The sequence below is a fragment of the Branchiostoma belcheri genome, unplaced genomic scaffold (genome assembly GCF_001625305.1).
Source record: "Branchiostoma belcheri isolate BF01 breed outbred unplaced genomic scaffold, Haploidv18h27 scaffold54, whole genome shotgun sequence".
Lineage (NCBI taxonomy): Eukaryota > Metazoa > Chordata > Leptocardii > Amphioxiformes > Branchiostomatidae > Branchiostoma > Branchiostoma belcheri.
In genome coordinates, this window is record NW_017804176.1 from 1,938,771 (window position 1) to 1,962,133 (window position 23,363).

Genomic DNA, 23,363 nt, shown 5'->3' on the forward strand with positions numbered 1-23,363 from the left:
CATATAGAAGTTGCATACAATAATTAAGCAATGAACAAGTGAAACAAATATATTAATACTGACAGGATTGATCAAGATATTACAAAAATCAAATGATTTTAATAGGTTCCTTTGCCGGTTAGCATTCACACAGCACAAAAACGGACTTTTAATTTAACTTTACGAACTACGCAGAAATTATTTCGGCTCACTCAACAATTTTGGGAGGGCTACTGAAATACAAATTCGTACCATAAGCCACAGTAGTGTGGAAATTTCACGTAAAGGTAATCTTTTCGTACTCGGATAGGAGTCGTATAGCCTGACTAAATCTGCGCTCCTAGCGGCCGGCCCGGTATTACACCAGCCGCCCCGGGCCGGCCGCTAGGAGCGCAGATTTAGTAAGGCTAGGAGTCGTAAAGTTACGGAAAGAATGTTAAACTACGTCGCCTTAAAAACAAAATCAGCACTGTATGCCGTGTAGGTTGCTAAGACCGCTTATCTTGTAGAATTCATACGAAATTCCATGATTATACTTCCATTGGGTTATCAAATCAATAGGAACTGATGAGAGATATTATATTATACATGTATCTGGTTCGGTCAATGCATCTTCCCACCTTTGATGGCTGTATACAACTATAGGTCTTTGGGAAAAGACGCCCTCTAATAGTCGACACGGTTTGGTGTAGCTCAAGAGGGACATGTACAGGCAAGTTTTTCCTCACGTGAAGTTCCATTCTCAGACGATAGGCGGCGTCCGTCTCTAATAATAAAGAGAGCTCGGTTCATCACTGCGCCACATACGCACATGTACTTTCTTTCATGAGGTAATCGTGAAAATTTGTGCGCACCGTTTCCTCGATACATTTCTCTCTCGTTTGTTTTATTTCAATTGCTTTGTCAGATGTAACGAACCAACTATCACGTTACAACTACGAACATTCAAAACAGGTGGCAGGCTAGCACGTTGTCCCGTGGGCGTGTACTAGTATCTTACTGCCGGGTTAGGAGTACCCTGGATGCCAGACTTGTATCGGGCCGCTAACACTTTCCCTTCGGCAGCCAGAAGCCTTTCGCCCGCCGGTCTAAATAACCGGTACGGGGAGCTGAGCCCGAGGCGAATTTGGCGTGGCCAGCCTAACTCCCCCCAAGGGCTGTTGGCTGCCGAAGGGAACAGCTTTCGGCCCGAAACGAGTTTGGCACCCAGGGTAGGTTTGGAGCACGACCAACCATAACTTCCTGGCGAAATGATGAAAATGATTTGCTGTGCAAGCGTTTGGCTGTACACGCCAATGCTTATCGGATCAAAAACCTTTCTGTCAGCATGATACCGCCAGATAGATTATGCTTACTGAGTAGGGTTTTTTCTTGATCAAATTTATCTTTCATCGTTTCTTGCCGTTATGGAGCTTTAAAAACAACAGATATTATTGTTAATTTTTAAGGAAAACTAACATGTTAGTTCATCATGTACTAGCGCAAGTACATAAGATGTCCCTAAAGGCATTACATATACATATAGTAATAATTAATGCTACTCTGACACCTGTTGGATTTACTGACTGACCTTATTTCTGACCATATCGTAAACCGTCATTGTCTTAACAAAGATAAAGTATTACCGTCAAAACCACAGAGGCTATAACCTCCATGGCTATAAAGCCATATATGCGATATACATGTGCTTGGGTTGAATGTAAGGGTTGGGTGGGTAGGTAATCTGTATGACGTATCAGAGCGTATTCTTTTTGGATGCTCGGTAAACAATACTCAACCGTATTGGAGGACAGAGGTTTAGAGTTCTGAATTCAACTGGTGTCTTGGGGTCAATGACCTACATACTAACTTTGGTGGCGCGTGAAATGCCATTATTGTCTTCCTGCTACTTTCAAGCAGACAGCTGCTTTTGAACAGAAGGCGTCTTATAAATATGTATAGCGCGATGCACAAAGCACTCGCCGACCTCCTCCGTGAAAAATGACCCCGTTACGCAATCGACTTCTCAGAATGCTCGGGGAAGTGAAAGCGCCGCCTATTGATCTACCTGATATTGCACCATGAGAACCAAAATCACGACGCACTTTTTGGTAAGATATTATCGTCGAGTCGGAGATCTCGTTTCCGAGAGGCAACTGTATGTCGAAACCAGTCAAAGTCTTCTGAGGCCCATGAGTGTTGTACCATCATTCCTCTTGGTAATATAAATTAAGGGGGTCGCATTCCAGTCAGACATAGTTTTAGACATACATGTACTGTCGTTTAATATAGTTCTAGACAGCTACCTTTATCATGTAGACTTTAGTTATTTTATACTCTTTTTCATTGCACTCTTATGTTTTGTAAATAGCCTCCGGGCGCGAATTTGCAATAAACTTTTTTCAATATATTACCCCATTTGTTTCATGTGCGGCCTTGCGGTCATCAAGTCCTATCAAACTTCCAAAATCTGTATAGTCACAAAAGTTGGAAACTTTCCACTGAAAGGAGGAAACCGCAACCCTGCCTGGACTTGCCTACAGGTCGTTGGCCCCGATTTGAGCTAATTTCCGTGCGCAACAACCGCTAAGTAAAAACACACTAACCCCCTCCTGTCCCACTTTGAGACAAACGCTTCGTATCATGTTGAAAGACTGGGGGAGCCAACCAAAACAATCTGCGGTTTAGCCGCGGTACAAGCAAGGTGGCCGAAAACAAGATTCACTTCACTGATCTTCATTCTCGAGCCTCTATTATGTATACGAGATCAGTGCCTGTCTGAAAAGTGACAAGGATTTAATTGGACTCTAGTACATTCGCAGCACGTTTGATTTTTTTTCAGAGAATTACTTCAAGACGTCTTAAAGAAGTGAGGGGAACTTCCGGTGTAGTACATCCGGTGTCGGTCTCCTGAAGGTCATGACCTGGTGGGCGTGTTGTACCGTGCCGTGACAAGCCCGGGCTTAGATCAGCGGATTTCTCCGAAAACCTGCAGCACCCGAAACTTTGGCAGCGCAGACTACAAAAGTCGGAAGCCAGCAGCAGACTTGCTTCAGTCTTGCCTTGGCCCCGGCAGCGGTCACAGCGAGAAGCGAGGAGTGTTCGGAGAGTCTTCGGTTGGAGAAGAAAACATGGCGCTACAGTGGTTGAAGCGTGCTGTTGTTTACACAAGCGTCTTACTCGTGTTGAGTGGCCTAGTGTCTTCAAAGAAGTCTTCGGGTAAGACTCTTCTTCTTCCTTACTAGTCATACTTCTATACGTTATAAACTTCTATTTGTGTTCAGGATAACTTGCGGCTTATTAAACCGTTCTCCCTGTTGAGAAATTTAATAGCAGGGTCAAGTTGTTAGAAACGATTTATGGATTTTTGTTTACTTCTTGATGTAACATGTGCTGACTAGAAGAAATGTTCTAACTCCAGTTCCTTCAGTACATCTTATCTTTTTTGGCTTTTGTCCAAAATCCCGCTAGGTTGTTATTCAGAACGTGTAGAATGGATTGTCAGCAGTTTGTGGTTACCAATTTTGGTATAAATGCCCTTACCACATGCACGGACCATAGTAGCACACATTGTTATGTAAAATAAATGTCGTTGTAGCTTACATGCGGTGGTGTTGGATTTACTGTGCGTAGTATCGGTATACGTAGTTTAAAAAAACTCATGTATTAGATGTAGGAAAGGGGTATGAAGTACGGCGTTTCTTATGAAACTGTGTGGTTGCGCTATTTGATCCTATTTGTCATGCTAATTTTCAGTGTTGGTAATGACAGATATTTGTATCTGTGGTGTCGAATGCACACCTGCGAAACCTTAAGGGAAATAGTTTCATGTGAAACTTAAGGTAACCCAAAGGCCCCACTCCACTAGGGTAAATTGTCCGCATAGAGCCGAATTGATTCGTTTTGATGCGGCTTCGATCCGACTCGATGCGGCTCGAAGCCAGCTCGAAGCCGGATCAAAGCGAATCCATTCGATCGACAATTTTATCCTAGTGGGAATGGGAGAAACCAAACGAAACCAAACGATCGTAACATTTTTTGTTACTTAATTGAATATAGTCCGTGCCAATAGCAACTCGAATTACATAAAATAATTACGTGAACCAAACGATTTCCAAATTTCGGACATTAGTCGCAATGACTCCTATCTTGTAACCAGATAGGACTTGTGACTTAAAACGGGTTTACGTACAATAGAATTATACAAAACGTCTTGCTGGGACCCCACAAAAAGAAGGGCCAAAGTTCAGTAGTTAAACCCACCGCAGCGTTGACGTGGTTAGTAAGACTTGAGATCCTGTTTACTTGACAAGTGGTTCACAGTTTACATCTGCACGCCTTTGGGTTAATTGGATCTTTGCCATGTCGCTTTGAAAGCTTTTGGACGTAAGGCCACAGTGATTTATAATATGGATAACATCCGCGCGCGCTAAGGCAGAGGTTGGTGGGGGAAGATCGTTACCCTTTTATATATGGCCCGTTTTTTTGTCCCACCTTGGGTCGCGCATGGACTCTCTCGCCAATAGATATTGGATCTGCTTGGAGATTAGTAACATGAACTTGGCACGCCTCTCGAACATCCTGACCGATTTCAGGCTGCCGCCCGAGTTTGGCACACTCCTACATGAGTGGGTCATTTTCGTGGAACGAAGGGATGTTGTTTTCAATTTTCAGTGGTAGTTAGGATGAACTTGGCAAGGTTAGATCTCCAGAACACCCTGAAGGATTTCAGGCTGCCGGCCAAGTTTGGCAACCGGTTCCACTTACATGTATGGTAGATTTTCGTTGAACGGAGGGATGTTTTCTTTCCAACTTCTGTGAAGGCAGGCTGAACCAAGTTGGCAAGGTCATATCTCACCCTGACGGCTTTCAGCCTGCCGCATTATGGGCCTGTCCCTTGCCAGGCTATTCTACTTTTCTGCTCTGTTTGATAAGGTAGTAAGGACTATGGCTTTGAAAGAAAAGTAATGCTTGTGTTTATGACTCGTGGTCTTAGAAAGGCAGGAAAGATGCACTGTGTCTCGTTAGCAAATGAGATACAGAAAGAAGGAACGAACGAGCGAGAGACAGATGGACGGTAGAAAAGAGGCTAGGGAGAGGATGGGAAGGAAGGGGAGAAAAATGATCTAGAAAAGAGACTCCAAAGACGGGCAAAAAATTATGATGTGTTTACCTTTTATGCCCTCATAAAAGATGACTCACTGTCTCACAAAAAGAAGTCGACCCAACAAGTTAGACTTTAGTGTTAAGTAACTAGAGTAGTCGCACACTATATTGTTATCCATGGCATCTTTTACTTTCATGTTACACGTACTTGCAATTAGCCCACGGGCAGGAACTTGCAATAATTTTTTTTATTCCCCCCCCCCCCAATAGACCGTCATTGTTCCGAGTATGGCGTACTGAACGAGTCTTGGAGAAGCGTCCAAGTGGAGGAGCGTAACGCGCCTCGCCGCTGCGACGACGGGGACGGGTTCGCCCGATGGTACCGGTTCATGGGGGAGGCCGGCACGGCCATGCCGACAGAACCACCGCCGTCCTCCCACCGCTGCGGCTCCGACGCCCCCGTCTGGGTCAACGGGACCAACCCAACGTATGAAGACGGCGTGGTCGAGCGGCAGGCGTGCGCACGGTTCTCGGGGAATGTCTGCTCTTGGTCATGGACGATCCACGTAAAGAGATGCCCCGAGGGATTCCTCATCTACAAGTTAAAACCAGTGGAAGCATGTCGTCTGACATATTGTGGTTTAGGTAAGAAGAATATCGTTGTCTTAGTTACAGAACATTGTTTTGGGTGGAAGCCTGGGTGCCAAACCCATAGCACACTGGACACAAATGAGACAGGCTCACTGAGATACTTTGCGTCCAGTGTGCTATGGGTTTGGCACCCAGGCTATTTGGGTGGTGGCTGATCTGTGAGTTTGATCGTTTCATCTCCAAGTTAGCGACGGTTGCATGGAGGGTGGGAAGTGATGTTTATTGTTGATTGACAGGGAGGTCAAGCCTGGAGGTGATCGATCACGTGTCGGAGTGGGAGGAATGTGGAGGAATTCAAGTGACCATGCGATCTCCTCCACATATTCAATACATGTACTTTAAATTGCCAAAAGTCTGATATTTCGGATTGCTTGTTTTGCATAATTCGATCGCCTTTTTGCTTTTCTTGCCCTCCCACGCTTCACTGCAATATGCGTATGTAAGGGAAAACCATCTTCTCAACAGGTGTTCAAAAAGTGGCGGTTGATGACGTCGCCAGGCCTGCATCCAATGAAGACGACGATGGATCTGGTGCGTTGGACGTACACAAAGAAGTTCCCATAGCAAAAGGTAAGTAACTACTTTTTGTAACCTTTCAACATACTATCAGTTCCACTTCTCTCCTTTCTCGTGTTTAAGCATATGAGCTGAATAGATATTACATTTTACACGTGGAATATTTGCTATCTAGTTACTTAGATTAGTAATTTTTCATCCCTCTAGGCTTGCGTCATAGGCAACCGTTACCTATGTTGAACATCGAAAATAAGAGCCCCCCTCCCGATTGAAAAACACGACCGCATGTACATCGCAAAACAGCCGAAAATAAACGCCAATCACTCATAGTAGGTTTGCACAGGAGGCTATAATTGCCTCATTGGCATAGGTCATTTGTTTCTTTATGGCAAAGGTTGTATATTCAGTATTGTAGTCGGCCAGTGGCTTTTTGTTGATGTCAGTTCTTTTAGGTTAATACCTCAGTATATTATACATCGTCTTCCTTCTGTTTTGTTCCAGTTCATTCAGCTTGTCGCGACTACCGCATATTGAATGAGCCACAGAGAAGTATACACAATCAAGTGGATCCAAATGCAGCCGCAATCGACCTTATTTGCGATCAGAGGAGCAAGGTGGAAAATAGACTATGGTACCGCTTTGAGGGAGAAGGCGGCGGCATGATACCCACGGAGCGCCCCCTTACGGCCAATCGCTGCGGTACACACGCTCCTGTCTGGATGCAAGGAAGGCATCCAACCGTAGAGGAAGGTGCTGTTACGCGGACCGTGTGCGCGTTCTGGGACAGAAATGACTGCAACTGGTCCTGGAAGATAAAAGTGCTCTCGTGTCCCGGAGGTTACTTCGTCTACAAGTTACGAAAACCAACAGAATGTCTACTTGCGTACTGCACAACAGGTTGGATTGCTTGTTACCTTCGTTAGAAGGTTATGTGTTTAGGTACACAATATATAGGGGTTGCTGATTTTGTAATCGGTTATAAAACGTGTGTGGTGCATGTATCTTTCTGATTTTGGAAAAGGAAGGTCAAGGTCAATTTTGGGTATTCTAGCGGTTTTGTAAGGTACTGCAGCAGGGTACGTGGTATGATATCTCGCGCTGTGGACATGCTATGGTCTTGTTTTTTTAGTGGGACATAGATGCTTGGGCAGTAAGTATCTGGTGTGGTTTTCAGCCCAGTCTTGGTGGCAAAGGGATCGTTCTAAAGCAAAAAAAATGGCATCCAGGATGGCAAAAGACATCATATGATAGACATGTAAGTCATAATTTAAAGAGTATTTATGGATGTCTCCCCTACTGCAGATGGATCCCCTCAGAGGACCACGCCGCCTCCGACACCTGTCAGATCTGAGGATTTCCTGAGTGATGAGGAGGATGAAGTCAGTGGATCAGGGGATGACAAAGGTAAGATAAAGAACAATATGAGATTTGGTAAACTTATATTTCCAATACGTAGAGGGGGGGGGGGGGAGAGAAGGAGAATACTCCAAACATTACAAATTTAAAATTGAATCAATTTTTTTCTGTGATCAATATTGGACACAAAAAAACATCGACAATGAATTTAAATGGCGATCGCAAGCTCTCTATTCACCTTTGAATGAAGTATCATTTTCTTCCATTTTTAGTAGTTAGGAAGAATCTGGCTCTTCATAAACCGACAAGGCAGTCATCTCTATGGGACGCCGGGTACTCGGGAAACGCCGTGGACGGTGTCCGCAGCACGGACTGGTACAGCGGATCCTGTACGCACACCAAGGCCAGTCTTCGTCACAACGTCTGGAAGGTCGGCACAACAGACCCCTGGTGGTACGTGGATCTCGGCTCGTCCTATCCAATCGGCAAGATCGTCATCGTGAACCGAAGAGCACGGAATCCTGTGGTGACGGCAAGGATCAGCCCGTTCGACATCCACGTCGGAAGTTCCGAAATCGTAGCGGCGAATCCGAAGTGCGGCCATGGCGGACGCGTTTTCCCGCCCGGGGAAGACGAGATGGGCGTGTCGTGCGGAGGGATACAGGGGAGATACGTCGGAATTCGCCTCCCTGGAGAGAACAGAATCCTGACTCTGTGTGAGGTTGAAGTGTATGCAGGTGAGAAATATATCAGAAAATTACACTAGTATGAGTATGCGCGTGCGTATGTGTGTGTGTGTGTGTGTGTGTGTGTCTGTGCGTGTGTGTGGCATTTGTGTGTTCTTGTGTGCATGTGTGTGTGTGTTTGTGTGTGTGTGTGTGTGTGTGTGTGTGTGTGTGTGTGTGTGTGTGTGTGTGTGTGTGTGTGTGCATGTGTGTGCATGAGAGAGAGGCAGTGAAAGCGACTGTTAGGAATATTCGTTAAAAGTGCATACTTAATTTCAGTGAGAATATCATTAGAAATTGTAAAATTCAAGTGACTAAGTTTTACGAGTAGTTTGTTAATTAAATTTTACACTTAACAATGGTATTTATTACGGAAATTTTAAGTTTTACGAGCTAGTAATCTATTTTCGCAGAGGTAAACCCACAGACGACATTGTCACCTGTTCCTACTGAACCTGTCTCACCTGACGATGCAGACGATGTAGGTTCCGGAGCATCTTCCGATTCAGGTAAAGAGAGACAGATGACCTTAAAACTTCACATTATGCAAGTTGAATTTTAGATTCTGCATAGATTTTGGTTGATACCTGTCAGATTTCCAATCCCATCCGGGGCCCGACCGGGTAGTCTTATGGGACGAAATGTATGATATAAAAGACAACAAAGCACAATCAAGTTGAACAAATATTAATGGTAACTATTTGCGTATATTATACATATAAATTGTTTATTTTTTGTTAAAATGGTAACTATTTGCGTATATTATGGATGTAAATTGTTTATTTTTTGTTAATCGAAACAGCCAGGTCGGGTCCCGGTTTGGCAATTTGTTCTGTCCCAATGGAACACCTTTTCCCTTTGTATTTTTACAGTTCATCCACGGTGTCTTAAGCACAAAGTGGTATATAGCGGGTGGAGACAACTGAGGAACAATGAGTCTCACCACATGTGCGACAAGAGTAAGGTTAGCGGGATAAAAGATGGTCGCTGGCATCGCTTCCTGGACGCAAGAGATGCCAGTATGGTGATACCCACGGAGCGCCCCCTGTCGACCCACCGCTGCGGTACACACGCTCCTGTCTGGATGAAAGGAAGGCATCCGACCGTAGAGGAGGGTGCTGTTACGCGGACCGCCTGCGCGTTCTGGGACGAAGATGAATGCAAGTGGTCCTGGGAGATCGACGTCATGGCGTGTCCTGGTGGTTACTTCGTCTACAAGTTACCAATACCCCCAGTCTGTCAACTCGCGTACTGCACAACATGTGAGTTTGCTCACTCATCGTTATACATGTCAGATATGTTTGCATGCGGTTTCACAGCAATGTTACACCATTATATATGAACAAAGATCAGTCCCATAAATTTGCTTATGCATATGACTACAACCATGTATTTTACATACTTGAATTCATTTAGCATCTTTCCTGTTTAATCACTTATATGCTAGATAATACTTCCGTCATACGTGAGTTCACTAATCATGATGATTCAATGTAAAAGTGGTTACGCCTTATCGATCCAGATTAAATAGAACGTGTTTTGTAAAATGTCAGTTTTTCTTTCAATTTACATCTCCTTACAGATGGAAATCCACAGACTACAACCGACGATTCACTGAGCGATGATGAGGATGACGTTGGGTCCGGGGAACCATACGACGAAGGTAATACACAAGACAAAACCTGCCTTCTAACTTATAACATCGTGGGGTCGAGTGGCGAAACGGTAGCGTGTTCAACTAGGAACCACCAACAGGTCCCGGGTTCGAACCCTGTGGCAGTGCCATACCACTGATCTTGTTACCTTGGGGAAAACACTTCACACGACTATCATAACTTTGCTCAGGTCTGTCTTGTCATCTGTGTTTGGTGGCAGCATAAAAATAAGTTGAAAAAAAAAACTTGTGTACCGTCACTATGTCTTGTGATTACATGTTGGAATGAAAAAACAAAACTTCTAACATTCAGTGAGGACGAGTTCAGAAGTCAGTAGCAGCTCCCGTCTCCGATTGTTAAAGGTTGATGTAAGGTAAGGTACGAAAATAATATTTTTTTTCAACGAAGTGAGTAGTTATTGTGTTTGTTTTTTCCTACAGTAACCCCACAAACAACAATGCCATCTACGACGACAGTAGGCTGTGTTACACAAGCTCTCGGCCGGGGGGCGGCAACTTCGGGGCGGCCGACCGCCAGGAGCGCGATTAGTCAGGCTACGACGACAGTTCCTGTCCCAACGGATGCGCCACCTAGCGATGATGAAGACGATGCTGCTAGTGGTGAGTCTAAAATTAGCAATCTAACTAATCTTTGTAACTTGAAAGAATTACACAGTTATGTTGGTGACATTTGTTGTTTGAGTTTCAGATTCAGGTACGTTTGAAGTAATGGATGAGGAATTATAACTGAAATTATATTTGCACAGTCCATGTATTTCTTTATCATTAAGCTTCTGTTCTATTACAGTTACCCCATGCCCTAGCCACTATGTATTAGACGAGCCATGGAGAAGTGTGAACGCACAGAGTGAGGACATGTGCGACAAGAGAACCTCCCTAAAGCACGACCAGTGGTACCGCTTCGTGGGAGCAGGAGGCACCATGATGCCAACAAAGCGCCCCCTGGAGACAAATCGTTGCGGTACACACGCTCCCGTCTGGATGAAAGGAGAGCATCCAACCAGCATCCAGGGTGCGGTTAGGCGAACTGCGTGCGCGTTTTGGGAAGGGGAAGAATGTCATTGGTCATGGACAATCCACGTCATGGCGTGTCCGGCAGGCTATTACGTCTACAAGTTGCCGAAACCGACGATTTGTCACGCTGCTTACTGCACAACAGGTAAATTACAAACAGATTTGTAACAGAATTGGTCATAGCTTAGTGTCCAGTCCTATCGTGTTTTGGGCAGGCTATCTTCGGGCCTGTAGACGATTCCCGCCGCCAAGTTTAACTTAGGTTTCCCGGTAGTTTTTACGCCTACGTTTTTACGTCGAAAACGTCTTCGTTGACCCTATCACTGCGGGCTTCATCAAAATCCATCCGCGAAGTTGGTACGGGCACATCTCTATGCGGGCAAAGATCGTTACGGGTTCGAAGGTTTTCAATAACAGCAGTCAAAGTATCTTGCTCTAAATGTTATTATTTCTGTTATATAGCTCATACTTGGTTCTTTGGAGCTCTGTCGCTCGTGATGTTGCAAACATAATCTATGATTGAATTATACGTTCATTTTGGGTACACTTTACGAAGTTTGCTTTAACGATTCTACAAGTTTAGAGTTAAAGTTCAAGTTAACCCAGACCAATGCCGTTCTATACATTCTTCAGTTCCCCTTGATGAAGATGCTGAGGGGTCTGGCGAGTCAGAGGGTTCAGGTAAGTTATCATCAGCTAGAAAGCAAATTCAGCATGGCTTCACATTTTACGACATGGCAGGGAAAGAAGGAGAATACAAGAAGGAGAAAACAATGTTTTACATCGATATCACTATAGAATGAAGTGAAATATAACTAAGAATTGGATAGCTATCCCTTACATGATTGATTACGATTTTTATTTGCATAATGCAAATTGTTGCTTTTCAATATAAAAAAAGCGTTTATGCCCCACATTCCAATGCTTGAGCAAGAAAGTTTGACATACCTACCAAAACACTCCAACGCAGTACCTACTTTCAATATGGTATGGATTGGTGCAGCTAGCTGTTCATGGAGTTAGCCCAATTATATCCCAGCAGCCAATCAGCAAGAAGAATAGAGGAAAGCTGCATTCCTTTTGATTCTTGCTGCGTCACTTGTTTGCATGTTTACATTATTAACTTGCATGGCTAAATAATCATTATGTGTATGTACGTTTCTCAAAGTAAAATGCAAGGAAATAATGCCGTTATATTTTTGTATACGACAGGCGACATGACGTATACACGGCGAGGTGATACGCAGTACAAGATATACACCGAGTCCAAGACCTACGACGCTGCCAAGAAGACGTGTGCTGCAGACGGCGGCCATCTTGCGGTCATCAAGACAGAGGCCGTGTACAACTTCCTTCTAGGCATGATTCGAGACGCTGACGTGAACGAAGACTACTGGATTGGGCTCAATGACAAAGCGGTAAGTGTTGCAACAAAGGGTATGTTACAGTCACACAATACCTCCTAAGTCCAGAGGAAGAAAAATGGCGATTGTATAAGCACTTCGGCAGAACGTACTGCACCTGCGCGAAAACCGTAATGTACTGTGCATAGCATGTCTCATATAAGGTCGTATTCGCGTATAAAAAAAGTAACATCCCGTCTGTAGTTTGCAAATGTTATGTCGGAAAAAGCGTCGTCTGTAACAGGCAAAATCCTGATGCAACGTTGACCAAACATCCCGCGAAAACCGTGAAAAATCCGGGTTTCGCGCAGGCGTGCTGCGATTGTACATGGCAATGCTACGCGAGTTCCCTTGATGCCTTGCATTTTTTGTACTAGCTTGCTATCTAGCTGTTCATAGAGATCGTATGAATCATAAGGTACACCCAACCAACAGTAAAATCTTTGTTGAAGTGTGGTGTTTTTAAAACATTTCAAGTCCTTCAACGCGATCGATGTCATGGTGCACAAAGCTGTTTCGTATTAATAAATCATAGAGTCGATCTTACTGACTGATGACATGCTCACTTTATGACTATGTAGGTTGAGAGCAGATGGACCTGGGCCGATGGAGAACCGCTGAATGATGGCGGTTTCACCAAATGGGCGCCAGGAGAACCCAACAACGCTGAAGGTATCCAGGACTGTGGGCAGCTATGGGCAGCTAAAGACTTCCGATGGGACGATGACAGGTGTTACTATGCGAAGTACTTCATTTGCCAAATAGGTATGGCTGCTTTTTTTTCTTCTACTAGTATTTTGTTGAAATTTCTGGAGTGAGAGACACTGTTAAGAGTTTTCAAATGTTAATTGAAATTTTACTAAATGTTATATGTTTCTCTATACAGGTCCAGGAGAGGCATATGATGAAGGTAATGTATAACTCACTTGCAAAAATGGTTGTTACATGACATAAGTTTTCACTTGATATCGTATTAGGCAAATGCAATTCCTAGAACTTTATTGAAGGTAAACTTTCTCATTCTTATTTTAAGGACTTATTTTAAGACCTATTGAAAATAATTAAAGTAACCTACCGAAAATACTTAAAGTAACCTACGTGCACCCGAAGCTTAAAATGTCTCATGCATAAAGGTTAAGTAGAATACAGTAGCTATTCAATATGAATCGTTTAATGTGAACTTTTAAACATTATTATATGATAAAGATATGCAACTTCAAAGTACAGTGTTTCACACGTCTTTTAAATGTTGCATCGTGACAAACGTTTCTTTTACAGAAGACATCATCTTCGTTGAAGAACCTGAGGAAGAACCCTTGCCTACACAAGAAGCAGGGAATGATTGTCCAGAAAACAACATAGTAGTATTACCGTCCGGTAAGTACTACTACTCCAGTGATGATGCCATGACGTACGAAGACGCGCAGACAGAATGCAGAAGGAAAGGCGGAATAGTTGCCGTCCCGAGGAACGAAGAGGAACAAAGAAACGTGGTGATGCTGAAGAATTGTGTCAGCAGGTTAGTTTTTTTTATGTTTAGCTAAGAGCATTCTCCCATTCCAGGCCCACCGTTCGTACATGTATTGTGAAACAACAACCCTGGCGTATCGGTCTGGCTTTCATGCTTCTCCCTGCGTTGCGTTGGCTAGATGTTATCAGCCAATCACGTCACTGCCTACGGTCAAGAGGCAATGTGATTGGCTAGTAACAACATGGGAGGGGGGTATCTGATTGGTTGATGGCCGCTACGAACCTTTTTCGGATCGAACGAGATACTGTCGAAATCATACGGCAAGTATAATTTCCTTGTGCAAAGAGACTATTGTTGGCCCTACATGTAGGTAGCAAATAGACCAGCAACGATGAACTGAATGTATACGTAATTTTGCATTCCAAAACACAGAGATAACCAGTTCTGGTTGGGGGTGAGATGGTCACCAGAAGGATGGGTGGACGGTAGAGGCGATGCCCTGGGGAGCTTTTCGACTTGGGCCCCCGGAGAGCCGAACGACAGATACAACGGCTACAGATGTGCGCACATTGTCTATGGTAACAAAGAGGGAGAAAGGCGAAACAACTGGGCCGATGCATACTGCAACTCACTGTTTAACTTCGTCTGTGAGGTGGAAGATCAAGAAGGTGAGGCGGTTATGTGTTTGGCTTTAGCTCCTTCTAAGCCGTTGACGTCCCTGGCAAAAATACACTACTAGTATTATTACATTATATGAACCATTATATAATGCAGTTCTAATCTGCCACGATAACTCCATTGAATAATCTTTACAAAGTCATCTCTTTACAGCCCATTCTCATTTTTTCCCTTCCTTGGCAGCTATCGGCCCTAACGTGAACGCAGCATCGTGCTCGGAGGTGAAGTCTTCTTTCCCTGCAGTCAAGGATGGCGAGTACACACTCCGCCCCTTTTCAACGTGCGAAGATGTATCCCTCCGCGTCTACTGCCACAACATGGCGTCCGAGCAGCCAGAAGAATTTCTAACCCTGCCGTCCGGGCCGGACAACAACTTCGCCAACATCTTCGCAAATCGACTGAGGGATAATTATGGAGGCCGGTGCAATGGACCACTACAGGTGAGTGATACACAAAACTTAATTAAAGGGTTGGGGTCCTGTGGTGTAGCGGCAGAGTGCGTGACTCGGAACCTAGAGGTCCAGGGTTCGAGTCCTGACATGCCACCGATCTTGTGCCCCTGGGAAAGGCACTTAACACGACTTTCCTCACTTCGTTCAGGTGAAAATGAGTATTGTCCTGACTCCTGTCATGTATTTGTCCCCTGTGTTGGTGGCGGCATTAATAAAGTTGAAAAAAACTTGAGTGTGCCGTCACCACGTCTGGTGATTACATGTTGGAATAAAAAAAAATTAAATTAAAGGGTTGATGATCTGCATCAAGGTGATAAGGTAACATAACGCCTGCTTAGTGACCGATAACCACCGAGTGAGCAAAGGTGGTTTATTCAGTGGTTAAAAGCCACTCGGCGGGCGTTATCGCACCGCAAACACTGGCGGTTCATTAACGTTGTTATAATAGAGCCAATCCATTTATATACTAATCACTGTTGTAAATGTCACAAATACAAGATATACTAAGGCTTCGTTGTCTTGCATTTCAAGGACCCATATGCCAGACGCGCCGGGACCACGAAGTTCAGCAAAATCCGAATCAAGTTTGAAAACTCCAAGGTCAAGGTCATTCGAGATGACTACACCTTTGCTAGTACTGACGGTAGGTCAGCAGTTGATTTAATACTGGAATTATGTCATTTTACCATGTTACATGACTCATGATAATACCCATGCTACAATTTGTCCCGTTTTGAAACCCTTGCCAGTCGCAAGAACTGCTTTTCTGCCCAGATCTGTCTTCTTCAACTATAACATTAAAAGCAATACTTTTTTTTAAATTTTAGGCTACAATAATGTAGCTTACGGCGAGGCAGGTGACTGTTATTCTTGGAAACAAGGATGCGCGAAAGGAACATTTAAGTTGAATCTTACTGGGACGGATCTCTCGTTGGCTTCCGACGTCCACTGGGTCATGGAGGAACGCTACCCAGAGTATATCAGCATCAACGATATGTTCATCTCAGAGGACAGAACGGTTGGTCTTTTTTTTGCTTCATCATCTTAACTGGCACGGAACATTGCATTACTTATCAACCGTTATTTAAGAACACCCATCAAGACAGCAGCTGTTGTCGTCTTAATTCATCCAAGCTATTGCCATGTGTCCTTTATGCTTTGTAAACAGGGCCAGGGCTGAACTTTCATGATGAATACTGTCTTCTCATTTACTGTACTATGTTTTAGGTTGCCTCAGCGCGTTGTGGCGGGTGGTGTGGCCATTGTTGGCCTGTTGAAAAGACCCTGCTCCTCTCCCATCCACAATGTGACGGAAACAGCCAAAACAGCAAGACCAAAGGTGGGTCGCAAACTAGATACATGTACAAGTATTTACATGCACCATAAGCAACAATATCTAAGCATTTTCCAGCTGCCTGTTATATATTAAAGCCAGTTGATCATGCGTATTTTTTGTACAAAAATACGTAAGCAATAATGTAATGTTCAATGGATACATCTTAAATCTTTTTTTAAATCGTCCATTTCTGCAGGATGCCCAATACCAGGCTACATCCCATTGAACGGAGCCTGCTACAAGAAATTTGCAGAACCAAAAACGTACGCTGAAGCTCGCGAGAGGTGTGCCGCAGACGGTGGGCTGATCGCCATGCCACGAGACAGAGCAACCAACCGATTCATCACCAATTTACATCCCGGAGTCAGCTGGCTTGGGTTGACCGACATCAACAGAGAGGGCCAGTGGGTGTTCGAGGACGGCCAAACCCTGGAGTCATCCGGCTATTCCAGCTGGGCCCACAAAGAACCGAATGATGCTGATGGGAACGAAGATTGTGCCCAATTTACGAAGACCAGGGCGTTCTGGAATGATGTACCCTGCAGCACCACCATTGGATTCACCTGTCAGATAGGACATGGTATGTGTCACCGGCAACTAGTTAAAAGGGCATTCAAAAGTCAATACTTACTTCAAAAGTAAATATCAATGTTGGTGGATGACTTGTGAGTTTTTATTTTATGTCCCAAGTAGTGACGGCTGTATGGAGGATGGGAGGTGATTTGGGCACTTAATTGATAGGGAGGGATAAGACTGAAGATGACCCAGCATTATCTGTCATGGGTGGTATGAGGAGGAATTCAGGAGGTGGTGTAATACCAAATCAAATTACATCACACAACACCATCTACAGTTACAATTCATTGGCGAGGACCCAAAACGAAAGTCTGAAATCCCCAACTTCTTGTTTACCCTTGTTAGCAAATTTTCCTCCTGTAGCAACCTTCCAAAAGTTACCTACAGCATAAACTTATTTCGCGTTCGAAAAATGCAAGAAAGTAAGTTGTAAGAGTAGGTTGACAGTACGTGGGTGGGGAAGATAACAGGCAGATTGACGGAGGCAATGTCAGGAAGTGAACGTGAAGAAAGTCAACCGGTTGACATGAGGACGTCGTTTTGTGCAATACAAAATTATCGTACTTCATGGACAAGTGTGACTGGCTGTTGGTTGATTCTAGATATTATGTTGTGATTTCAGCGATGCCAGTGGCCGATACTACAGTTTCTCCGGAGGGACATGAGTGCCAGATATCAGACGGGGCTTCGTACCGGGGAAAAGTCGCTGTGACAAAATCAGGCCGGACGTGTCAACGTTGGGACCAGCAGACACCCCATGAGCACAGCCGGACGGCTGCCAACTATCCGTCATCCGGACTGGAGGAGAATTTCTGCCGGAATCCGGACGGTACTTCCGGAGTTTGGTGCTACACCACGGATCCTAACAAGAGATGGGAACTGTGTGACGTGGCAGTATGTGGTACGTACAGCGGACATGCAACAATAGGGCAAAACTACGGTCGTTTTTTTTCATAATAGTCCATGTTTGTCTTACTATTGACAATAAAACATCAAATAATCTTAAAAATACATTCGCGATATTCATGGACTTTTGATTTTAATTACTGTCAACAGGTTCCTGTAATAGCAAAGTGTAAGTCAACCATTTTAGGCATTCGTCCCATATACAGTATTCCTTCTGAATAATTCCCTGGCAGAGACGGTCGCTAGACTTTAGGGTGTTCAGCTTCGAATAGAATCGCCAAATAAACTGGGGTTTGCCCTTGATTTCAGTCTCTGCCCTGTAAAAAGTGACGAAAGTGTTTTGAGGGTCTAATTAGGTTTGAGGTGACTGTTGTTAAAGGTTTAAGAATACAAAAATTGCTACGATCCTCATTCAAGAGCAAAAAGATCATTTTGACAGTCAATTTTTTCACTCTTGATAAAATAACGTACATTTTAGAAAATGCATTCGCGATATGCATGAATTTTCGATTTTCATCTCAATCTCCTTTGCTTTCAGGATCATTGTCTGGGAATCCTACAACCCAACAGCCTGTTTCCACGGAAGTAAAAACCACAACAGGTAAGAGATGAAAATCATGTTTCTCTTTTTTATTTCCTCTCTTGCAAATGTGACCTGACAATGAAAGACATTCATGGAAGTGCAATTATATTACATCATACAATCCCGATTGAGCTACTGCACCTGTTATGAATGTACGTAGTCCCGTATAAATTGACAAACTAATTATTACGTACGATCACCATGTTTATACGTGCAGCCTATGTGGATACATCTTAAATCTTTTTTTAAATCATCCATTTCTGCAGGATGCCCAATACCAGGCTACATCCCATTGAACGGAGCCTGCTACAAGAAATTTGCAGAACCAAAAACGTACGCTGAAGCTCGCGAGAGGTGTGCCGCAGACGGTGGGCTGATAGCCATGCCACGAGACAGAGCAACCAACCGATTCATCACCAATTTGCATCCCGGAGTCATGAGCTGGATTGGGTTGACCAACATCAACAGCGAAGGCCAGTGGGTGTTCGAGGACGGCCAAACCCTGGAGTCATCCGACTATTCCAACTGGTTCCACACGGAACCGAATGATGCTGATGGGAACGAAGATTGTGCCCAAGTGAGGGCCAGGGGGTTCTGGAATGATGTACGCTGCAGCACCACCATTGGATTCACCTGCCAGATAGGACATGGTATGTGTCATCAGCAACTAGTAAAAAGGGCATTCATAGGTCAATACTTATGGTTTCGTAAATGTTAATGTTGGTGGATGACTTGTGAGTTTTCTTGTTTTATGTGCCAAGTAGTGACGGCTGTATGGAGGATGGGAGGTGATTTGGGCAGTTAATTGATAGGGAGGGATAAGACTGAAGATGACCCAGCATTATCTGTCATGGGTGGTATGAGGAGGAATTCAGGAGGTGGTGTAATACACAATCAAATTACATCACACAACACCGTCTACAGTTACAATTCATTGACAAGTACTTAAAACGAAAGTCTGAAATCTCCTACTTCTTGTTTACCCTGGTTAGCAAATTTTCCTCTTGTAGCAACCTTCCAAAAGTTACCTACAGCATAAACTTATTTCGCGTTCGAAAAATGCAAGAAATTAAGTGTCAAGAATACCATCCAAATATTGTTCTTGAATACGGCACAGGGCAGTGAGTTAATGTGCTGTTCGAATTGTTTTTAAAGGAAAATCTGTGAAAGAATTCTACCAAGGCTGCTACAAGGATGGGGAAAGGCGGAGGCTTCCTCATGCATTTCTGGTACGCGCTGACATGACTGCAGATGTCTGTGTTCAACATTGTCGTCAAAAAGGATACACGTATGCAGGTAAGTCTAGTTTTATCAGTTGTTGTCGTCTTGAATAATAAACGTGATAATTGTTTTCTCCAATGGGTTGAAGAAAAATTATGTATGCGTGTCATCTGTAACATATTTAATAATGTATGGCCTCTACCTGACAGTGTATGCCTAACCAGGTCCTTACCACATTCGAAGGGGCAATTTCGTTGTGTATAATTGTGTAGTACACACTAGTATTCTAGCTGTCCCGTTACGGTAAAGCCTATCTAAGATTCTTGTCAGCGGTTAGTTCTGTCACACGCTGCTCCAATATAACTGAACATGTTAAATTAGACTCATACGCATCTGGCAGCTGAGTTACCATTCTCAAATCACGATTGACCTATGAAAGACGTTGGTTTGGTTGTGAGGATTTGTTGGTAGAGATTACGTTAGACAATTTCTTGTCATTTTCTTTCAAAGGAACTCAGTATTACAAGGAGTGTTGGTGCGGATCGGAGCTACCAACGCGTGGGCCACGAGAAGACAGTGAGTGTGCCACCCCTTGTGGAGGAAACCAGAAGGAAATGTGCGGAGGCGAATGGAGATTATCTGTTTACAAAGGTAGATAAATACCTTTATATATTGTTACTCTAATTTCAATTCAATTATAAAAGTAATGCTTCTATTCCTGACAACAAGCCTTATGATAACCGTGTCTCTGCCATGTAGCAATTTTCTTTTGGAACCAGTGGTTTACGGTAGATAATGAAAAAAATATTATAATTACTTTAGGACATAGAGTATTGTTTTGTGTTCCTGACCAGTGGGTTCGTGTATCTGTTTGTCCGGACAGAGTAGGTTGACAGCACGTGGGTGGGGAAGATAACAGGCAGAATGACGGAGGCAATGTCAGGAAGTGAACGTGAAGGAAGTCAACCGGTTGACACGAGGACGTCGTTTTGTGCAATACAAACTTATCATACTTCATGGACAAGTGTGTTTGACTGACTGTTGTTTGATTCTAGATGTGTTGTCATTTCAGCGATGCCAGTAGCCGATATTACCACAGTTTCTCCGGAGGAACATGAGTGCCAGATATCAGACGGGGCTTTGTACCGTGGAAACGTCGCTGTGACAAAATCAGGCCGGACGTGTCAACGTTGGGACCAGCAGACACCCCATGAGCACAGCCGGACGGCTGCCAACTATCCGTCATCCGGACTGGAGGAGAATTTCTGCCGGAATCCGGACGGTACTTCCGGAGTTTGGTGCTACACCACGGATCCTAACAAGAGATGGGAACTGTGTGACGTGGCAGTATGTGGTACGTACAGCGGACATGCAACAATAGAGCAAAACTACGGTCGTTTTTTTGGCGACGCCTCAAGGGGCGGAGCCGTTGGTATAGTACTGCGATTGAGTTTGAAAATATTCTAAGAATTCCACCAATGTCATTACCCTAATGGAATTGCTTTTTGGCGATACCTTGCGGGACCTATTCCCCAAGCAGGGGTTCAAGGGGAAGATCGTTAGCTTTCTATATATGTCCCGTTTCTGGTCGCTATGCCCACCAAACGGGGCATATATAGAAAGGTAACGACAATCCCCACCAACCTCTGCTTGGAGAGTAGTGGGACCAACCTTTGAACATAGGCTTGGGGCATGAGGCATGTGGCAGTCTGTACGTTTTTTTTTACGATACACGTATTTCAAAAAAAGTACTCTAGATTTAATGACGAATGTCTCAGTTGTTTGTCGATACAGGCTTCTGCTACGTCAGCCAAAGCTTTCTCTTATATTGGGCATGGTAAACGTTCAAGTCAGGTTGATTGCTGGTCATTTTTATAAATTAACTGTGATTATAGTGATTTTTGTTTATCTATTGATGGATTTTATTCATTTGTGTAAATGTTTGTGTCAGTCTTGCTTTCTGTTCTTCTTTTTTCTGCTTTCACGCCGCTGCTGCATTCAATGCTTGTTTATTTGTGCGCGTGAAAAACTTGCATGTACACCCCAATATCCTTTCACAACTTCTTGGATTCCTGCTGTAGTCTGCATATCAGGATGGACTGGGCGAAGTTTACCTGTGGAACAGCAAGAAAGAACAGAGCATAAATCAATCTATACCAACTTTTCCCTAGCTATGCTCTTAAATTAACAAGATTTGGCGTCATATTTTACACATAAATATAAATATAAAAAGCATGTGAGTCAATAAATTTTACAGAATGCAATGATGCGCACATGAAACTAAACAAAGGTTGAAAGTCACATGTATGTTCATTCATCCAGAAAGATGTTACAATGACACATGAACTAAATGTTCCCCAGATCAGCAGAAACGGCATATATATTGTGTTGACTCACCGCTGTTTGACCCTTCTGTAAACGGTACTGTTAGTCCATCTTGTCAGTGAATGTCTTCTGTAGGTTGAGGGACACCCACTGCGGGCACACAGAGAAAAAGAGTATGAATAAATTAAAGCCATTTCTGCCTTTCAAGAGACTCAAGAGGAACACCAATTGGAATATCTGCCGGTAGATATTCTGATCGGAGTCTCAGCTGTTACAGTCACTACATTCTACTGTACAGCATTACATGGTATTAAGTTTTATGACAATCACTATTTAAGTGATATCGGCAGCTACCAGTAATTTCATTGAATGTCCAGCACTTAGAATATGTTATCAAGTTATAGTAATAGACCTCTTCCAGATTGGAGTCTCTACCCAGCCCGATGTACTGTTGTAGAGAATTTAAACTGCGAAAAGGCTGCAGGATTCAGGGTCTGATCCAGGATGGAAAAATACTGGCACGTTGTTACCGAATTATGTATTAAATCTGGACAGGTAAGTCGTATCAGAGGAGAGAGTATATGACTTGTAGGTAAGGGCGGAAAATCATGGAGGAACATGTAAGGTGGTTAAAACGTTACGTTAACAATTCCGACGCCCTCTTACGTGATGAAACAGGTGTTTGTCCTTCTCACCAACTATTCCTTCTGTAGCCCGGGGACGTTCACGGGCATGCATGGCGTAGCTCACATGCGAAAGAAAAAGACATGAACTAGAGAGGCCGACATTTGCTTGGGAGCAAATACAGCATATTTCAGTCCATCTCCCTCCCACGCAAAAGTGGACTATTCCAAACTTACCCCAGTGTAAAACTGGCAAAGATTTTCAAATAAATGAATTATAATAGTAGCTATGTAATTGAGAACAAAGATGCAAGCGCAAGCACATTGAATCTCGAAAGCTTTACTAGTCTTATTACAGGTATGCAAATACTAACAATGATGAGATTTGATACATTTTGAAGGTCTTAGGCACATAAAATTGAACGTGTGTGGGTCATTCCGCACGACTTACGTGCAATGTGACCTCACGCGTTCCATGGCCAACGGCAGATGGAACAGGCCATTCTTTAGATAGAACATGGAACAGGTACAGCACTTTTGGCCCTTTTTTTTACTGAAAATAGCCATTTAAGTCCCCCAAATGAGTCATTTGGAAGTGGTGTATGCCAAATATGTGACTGCTATTCTGTAGATACATGTTCAAGGTACCCTCATACCGAATTTCAGATCAATTTGGTTGTAAAACCAGGGCTCAGGATCCAAAAATCCATTTTTTTGGCGAAAAAATGCCCCAAAAAACCTTCATAAAAATTTTCCAAAGGCATGTATCAAAAAAATGAAAAAAAAAA

At 43.7% G+C, this 23,363-nt stretch overlaps 2 protein-coding genes across 2 annotated transcripts; both read left to right on the plus strand.

The window, feature by feature from the left end:
- Positions 1 to 2,847: 2,847 nt before the first annotated feature.
- LOC109481089 lies at positions 2,848 to 17,309 on the plus strand. Its single transcript, XM_019783560.1, has 23 exons — positions 2,848 to 3,177; positions 5,335 to 5,709; positions 6,181 to 6,285; positions 6,733 to 7,128; positions 7,534 to 7,635; positions 7,860 to 8,324; positions 8,726 to 8,821; positions 9,185 to 9,574; positions 9,895 to 9,975; positions 10,408 to 10,587; positions 10,775 to 11,146; positions 11,635 to 11,682; positions 12,214 to 12,419; positions 12,986 to 13,169; positions 13,291 to 13,314; positions 13,683 to 13,923; positions 14,308 to 14,543; positions 14,737 to 14,993; positions 15,537 to 15,648; positions 15,833 to 16,023; positions 16,233 to 16,344; positions 16,538 to 16,921; positions 17,281 to 17,309. The coding sequence occupies exons 1-23, from the start codon at positions 3,090 to 3,092 to the stop codon at positions 17,307 to 17,309; spliced, it is 4,674 nt and encodes a 1,557-aa protein (XP_019639119.1). The 5' UTR covers positions 2,848 to 3,089.
- Positions 17,310 to 17,541: 232 nt separating this feature from the next.
- On the plus strand, positions 17,542 to 21,109 carry LOC109481159 (plasminogen-like). Its single transcript, XM_019783662.1, has 6 exons — positions 17,542 to 17,818; positions 18,362 to 18,424; positions 18,673 to 19,056; positions 19,562 to 19,702; positions 20,138 to 20,278; positions 20,700 to 21,109. The coding sequence occupies exons 1-6, from the start codon at positions 17,542 to 17,544 to the stop codon at positions 21,092 to 21,094; spliced, it is 1,401 nt and encodes a 466-aa protein (XP_019639221.1). The 3' UTR covers positions 21,095 to 21,109.
- The last annotated feature ends 2,254 nt before the right edge of the window (positions 21,110 to 23,363 follow it).

Excerpts from the sequence above, each read along its gene's own strand:
- LOC109481089 (XM_019783560.1), top strand. The coding sequence starts at position 3,090 with ATGGCGCTACAGTGGTTGAAGCGTGCTGTTGTTTACACAAGCGTCTTA. Across the intron at positions 3,178-5,334 it reads GTCTTCAAAGAAGTCTTCGG|ACCGTCATTGTTCCGAGTAT; the intron begins GTAAGACTCTTC and ends CCCCCCCAATAG. Across the intron at positions 16,024-16,232 it reads TCATCTCAGAGGACAGAACG|GTTGCCTCAGCGCGTTGTGG; the intron begins GTTGGTCTTTTT and ends ACTATGTTTTAG.
- LOC109481159 (XM_019783662.1), top strand. The coding sequence starts at position 17,542 with ATGCCAGTGGCCGATACTACAGTTTCTCCGGAGGGACATGAGTGCCAG. Across the intron at positions 19,057-19,561 it reads CACCTGCCAGATAGGACATG|GAAAATCTGTGAAAGAATTC; the intron begins GTATGTGTCATC and ends TTGTTTTTAAAG. Across the intron at positions 20,279-20,699 it reads GAGATTATCTGTTTACAAAG|CGATGCCAGTAGCCGATATT; the intron begins GTAGATAAATAC and ends TTGTCATTTCAG.